The 6063-nt window shown below is 35.5% G+C and overlaps 1 protein-coding gene across 1 annotated transcript; it reads left to right on the top strand.

The window, feature by feature from the left end:
* The first annotated feature begins 1693 nt into the window (after nucleotides 1-1693).
* Nucleotides 1694-5250, top strand: LOC137737959 (anthranilate synthase beta subunit 2, chloroplastic). The gene is made up of 8 exons (XM_068477549.2): nucleotides 1694-1881; nucleotides 1970-2127; nucleotides 2648-2718; nucleotides 2864-2901; nucleotides 3007-3117; nucleotides 3251-3350; nucleotides 3987-4122; nucleotides 4882-5250. The coding sequence occupies exons 1-8, from the start codon at nucleotides 1764-1766 to the stop codon at nucleotides 4996-4998; spliced, it is 849 nt and encodes a 282-aa protein (XP_068333650.2). The 5' UTR covers nucleotides 1694-1763; the 3' UTR covers nucleotides 4999-5250.
* The last annotated feature ends 813 nt before the right edge of the window (nucleotides 5251-6063 follow it).

The raw sequence follows: 6063 nt of genomic DNA, 5'->3' as shown, positions 1-6063 counted from the left end.
GCTTTTTCATTGTGGCAAGAAGAGTTTTTATGATTACAGTTTCTCTCTTGCTTTGTCGAGGTGAGTTTTTGTGATGGCTATAACTTACGAAGCAAATTTAGATCTTTAAGCGACGGCTATTGCTCAAAATTAATGTTGTTTTTTCTTTTTTCGTTTGATTGTTGTTATACATGACAAAGAACTATGAGAAGTAAACTCAACATTTGTTAGAGGTGACCATAATAGTGCTTCTTTGTTAACAATTACAAAATCATTAGGTGGTGCAGTCTTTTCCTTGTCAAGTTGTTACGTTGGTTCTACGTCTCATGGGGTTGTTATCTTTCTATATACTTTTTTTAACGACCATGCCAAATTACTAGTGTTACAATTTTGAAAGTAGCAAAATCGACAATACATGTGACTTATCGATCGTTGTCAAGTTGTTATCATCCACAATCTTGTAATACATAGCTTTTAACTTTTTGGTTGTTGGTACGATCGGCGAGTGTTGTCTTTCGTTTGCATCATGATCAACAATGTCGTTTTCATTTTATTGTACACTACATGCATGATATACGCAACAAAGATGTCATACATGGGAATATATTTCGTAAGGTGATACTTGCACACATCAATTTTATTTGTTACACTCTTTCAATTTACAATCATATGATAAAATGAATTAAAGAAAATTAATAGATAAAAATTAACAAGAGTGTGTGAGAGATAAAAAAAATATGATTAATATCACTCTATTTTACATTATATATGTACGAGATCTTTTAAATTTGTCACGCTTATCAGTTAATTATGCTATTTTAATATGTATATTGGTGTGGGTTGTCTTATGGGGTACAAGGTCTTTTCTTATTTTTGCTCCATCTTGCTTAAAGGGTTAAAGGGAGATGGTAAGTTCAGTTGTTCGCAATGGCTAACTTGCTCATCTTTTTAAAAGATTATTCATGTTTTATTTGATCAACACTCCATTCTAACTCCTTTAAGTTTTGACAACTCATCTTTGTATCAACAGAAGTTGAATCGAATAAAATTGCAATTATAATCATTGTCGAAAGAAAAATAACTAAATACAAAATTGTAGTATGGTCATATGAATATTGGACTCGAATCTTGTTATAGAAAACTAAGAAATTAAAAAACGCAACATTATGGGTATCATCATAGAAGGCAAAAATAAAAAATCAGAAACATAATAATAACGGAAAATTGTCAATTAATATTACGGTCTAATGAAATTCCTTTCCACTTGTAAGTGAGAGGTTTAGGTTCGATTTTCGTCAAAGACGAATTTGAACCATATTATTGCTAGCTCATTATAGCCTACTCATCTTCCTTAAGGTAGATAATATCGTTTGATAAAAAAAATAACAATGAAAAATTTATGTCACTTAGTACTACGGTCTAGTGATATTCCTTTTCACGAAAGGTTTATGTTCGATTATCGTCAAAGACAAATTTCAACCATATATTACTAGCCCATTATGAGGCTAAACTTATCCCTTTTCTTTAACGTAAATAATATCGTTAAAAAAAAAAAAAAAAAAACAATGACAAATTTATAAAGTAAAGGAAAAATAAAATCAAAGAAAGCAATATCATAATTATCATTAATCAAGAAAATCCCATTTTCCTTATCATACGCTAATAGTATGGTAAAAATATTTTGGACATCAGACAGGCAGATCCCTAGTAGTTTTTTCTAAATATAAAAAGGCTAAAAAAATTACCGGCGAGGCATCCCTCTCTCTCTCTCCCTCTCTCTATCAATGGCGGCCACAGTGACCTCTCAGTCCTCGATCATACAGTCAAAACCCGCTTTCTCTTCAAAAACCCTGCAAAACCCTCGTCCTGCCTCCATTGCCGTGCCCTCCACCTCCCTTTCACGTACCTCTCTCAAACACACACCCGCTTTCTCTCTCACTCTCGTGTCAGCTATCTGAAATTGACACAAAGATGTGATTTTTGGGTGCAGGACTGCGATTTGGTGTGAAATTGGGAAATGGGTTCGCCGCGAAAGCTTCAATGGCCGTCGCTGAAACGAATTCGAAGCCCCCTGTTGCCGAAAAGAGGACCAACAATACCATCATTGTCATTGACAATTATGATAGCTTTACCTACAATCTCTGCCAGGTTACCAATTTGATTAATTTTCTCTTCGAAGTTTCTTCTTTTCATGAACAACGATGAATTTAAATTTCCCCCTTTTTTTCTTCCACTTTGCTAGTTAGTTTGCACAGAATTTTTGTTTTCTCTTCTGTATTCATGGAGACTGCCCTTTTCGAACAGAGGAGGTTTGAGCTTCTAGAGCCAAAACTTCAATATAACTGTTACAAAAACCATGCATTGTTACTCTTTTAGCTTTGTGACTGCTGCACTAGAGAGAAGATATGAAAATGAGACACCTTGATTTTCTTTTTTTAGTAGAGTGCAACGAGATTTTGTATGACGATTCATGGAATGCTCCCCGAAACATGCGTTTGATTTGAATTCATGTGCTTTAAGTACTCTGGATTTTTTAGAAGCCCTCTTCCAGGGTCAGGTGGGAGTTCCTGAAACAGTTCGGCGCGATTAGTCTATCTGTCCTTTTATTTATTGATGGTTCTTGCAAATCAAGAAGACATTGTACTAACACCTTTCTTTTGATGCGAAGTATATGGGAGAGTTAGGATGTCTCTTTGAAGTCTATCGGAACGATGAACTAAGTGTTGATGAACTGAAAAGGTAAGTAGCTGTACTTAACCTATTTAATCATTGTTTTCTGATCCGCAAGTGCAATGTATTGGGTGGCGAAGCAATTATGATATAAACATATATTGTCTGCAAGGAATCTGACTTAACTAACTGGTTCTTCTTTCCATTCTTACAGGAAAAATCCCAGAGGAGTGTTAATCTCTCCGGGGCCAGGTTAGTTCTGGACCTTTTGGTGATGTTTCATCTATAGGTAGATGTTTGGGAAAGGAAGCAAGTGCCAATTTTTAGATCTTGACACATAGTATTTCCTTTTTGTAGGCGCTCCCCAAGATTCTGGAATATCATTGCAAACTGTGTTGGAGCTAGGGCCCATTGTACCTTTATTTGGCGTATGTATGGGTTTGCAGTGCATCGGGGAGGCATTTGGTGGTAAGTCTTCTTACATATGATAAAGTCTTTTTAAATCTTTGTATTTGGTTTATGCAATTGACTATTAGATGGTATCTTTTCATTGTACCCTTATTTATTGTGGTGTTTTATCATAATCCACATGGTCTTGCAGGGAAAATTGTTCGTTCTCCTTTTGGCGTCATGCATGGGAAGAGCTCTCCTGTATATTATGATGAGAAGGAGGAAGATAGCTTGTTTTCGGGATTGTCAAAGTACGAATTTCTCTGTCCTTTTGTGATCCCTATTTCTGTTTTTGTCTTCCTAGTTTAAATTTTACCCTGGCCGTCAGCAAATATTAAAAATCCTATTTATTATTTAACCGTTTCCAAACATTATTCACATTTTACATTTGTTTTCCTTTTTAACGTTATGAATGATTGCACTACCTTGTTGTAAACTGCTATTTGTACCTTTCTTGATTGTTTGTTAACTATAGTTCCTTGTGGCTTTTGTCTAAGCAGGCTTTAATGTTGACCAATTGCATTTTATTATCAGTCATTTCTAGAACGGCAATGTTGTGTAAGCTTAGTAGCAAATGCTAAGTTGTATTTGAAATTTCTTGATTGTATATGTAAACCTTACTATAAATCCTACTACTTTGGCCAGATATTATTGGAAAGTAACATTTCGGGGCTGGCATGTGGTTGACAGTAGCATATTAGGGGTTGGATTAGTTGCCAAAGGAAATGTTTCATTTATTGTTTGAGGTTTCTGCTATTGTTTGCAACGTAATGAAAATAATAAACTAGTATGAGAAAACCTTGCTGAGGTTACTTTTTAAACTTTCAACCATCCTGTGCGTTAATGGGATCTCAAATAACAACTAAACTTTCTATTTGTCTTTTCAGCCCTTTCACTGCTGGCAGATATCACAGTCTTGTAATCGATAAGGACAGCTTTCCTGGTGAAGAACTTGAGATTACAGCATGGACAGAGGATGGACTGATAATGGCTGCTCGTCACAAGAAATACAGGCATCTTCAAGTAAGAAACGGTTTCCTTGGACTTTTCTTTTTTTCAAAACTATTATGCAGTGGGAGAATGTTGTGCTGTTTAGGTAATATAAATCATAAGTTGCTTTGGATACAGAAAATGCACTTTCCTGGACAGGTTGTGTACCATATAAAGAAGAGTCATAAGATTTTGACAGGCAGTTTCCGTGATTCATTTCTGATCCTAGGATTCCTTTATTAGGTTACGGAGAGATTTAATGACAATGCTTTGCCTTGAAAATTCGTAGCTTTAAAAGTAATTTTTGGCACTTATTGAACTTGAGGCATGGAGTAGATAGGTAGTAGGTACTGTTGGAGAGAGCCCTGTGGAGATTATGGTTGCTTTTTTTTTTTGTGGGCAATAGATGATTTGGCCAATTAGTAGATCAGTCATGGGGTATATGAAAAAGGGTCGAGGAATGTTTGAAGTAGCATAGACACAGAAGTTATCGCACGCTAAAAATACCATGCTGGAAGAAGTATTCTTTGTTCGGTTGTTGCATGATATAAAATTGTTAATCATGTAGCATAAAAGTTGATGAAGTTGCGTCGATTCAGTTAGCTGATGTTCTTCATTTCCTTGACATGCATTGCCATGCGATACATCCACGAAACAGAAAATCTGCCACGATGTAGCGTTGGATTGCAGTTGTTTCGCCTCAAACAAACTAATTTTAATCTCATTAGATCTTAAATTGTTGAATCTGACTTCTATGCCTTCTTTCTAACCAAATGTATTTGAAATTTGCAGGGGGTTCAGTTCCATCCTGAAAGTATCATAACTTCCGAAGGGAAGACAATTGTGCGTAACTTTATAAAGTCGATAGAGAAAAAAGAGTCTGAATCTGAGAACGAGAGGCTTGACTGATCTGCAGATTCTGCACAATGTTATGTGACACGGTGATAAATATAAATATCCTTATCGTCAAACTCATCCCGTGTACTCGCTTTCCAATAATAGACAACAAAAATTGAAAGCCACATGTATTATTATAATTCTCAGTTTCTTGAACATGGATCTTGCTCATATAGCTTCGTCTCCCGATTGTTAGTGAGTTGCTTGTTTCTCCCGTCATATTTGGGACCAAAAAATAATTCAAATGAGTCTTTTTCAGTAGTAGTTTCGTGTAGTATCATTAGACCTGACAAACATGTCGTGTTTGTCGTGTTCGTGTCATATTCATTATCGTGTTATGTCAAATCCATTATCTTCATGGATTCTTAAATGCTGGCCCGATAATCATACGATTCGTTAACGAGTCATGTTGTGTCGGATGAATGGGTTGTGCAAAAAATTGTCTCTAATGTCTAGACTTTGCAAACGGGTGTGTTTGTGTCGTTTGCGTGTCATACCCGTTATCTTAACAGGTTTTTAATGGTTGACTCAATAACGATCTGATTTGTTAACGCGTATTTAGCAAAGACCTGATAATGACCTGACTCATTAACGGGTTGATCCGAAATTTGTTATTTTTATACCATGTCGTTTCGTGTCAAGTTAACATGTTGTGCAAGAAGTTATTAGGCCTAATTATCATTTTTACAATAGCGTTTAGTTTAATTTGCGAACCAAACGGGTCCTAGGATCTCTTGAAGCCAAAGATTTATCCATTTTTGTTATAATATGCGAAACCAAACAGGCCGTAAGATTATGTAAAGGCAAAGGCAACAACCCTCTATGCAAACTACATAGGCAAAAGCAAGCAGAATGGTTTATGCCAAATACATCCAATAAAGTCCACAAAGCTATAAAAACAGCAGATCTGCTTCTTGTAAATGTTGAAAGTAACTTTAAAATTTAAAAACTTAGAGCCAGCCTAATCCCATTTATTAGAAAACCAACCCTAGCACCGTCACAACCTAATTTTTTTTGTTTTTTTATTCGAGTGATTTTCTAATTTAATTTAAACTACCAAGCGGGAGACTTGAATGA

Source organism: Pyrus communis, chromosome 13, assembly GCF_041283825.1.
Source record: "Pyrus communis isolate YQ-2024b chromosome 13, ASM4128382v1, whole genome shotgun sequence".
NCBI lineage: Eukaryota > Viridiplantae > Streptophyta > Magnoliopsida > Rosales > Rosaceae > Pyrus > Pyrus communis.
This window is presented reverse-complemented; position numbering and strand designations above follow the sequence as displayed.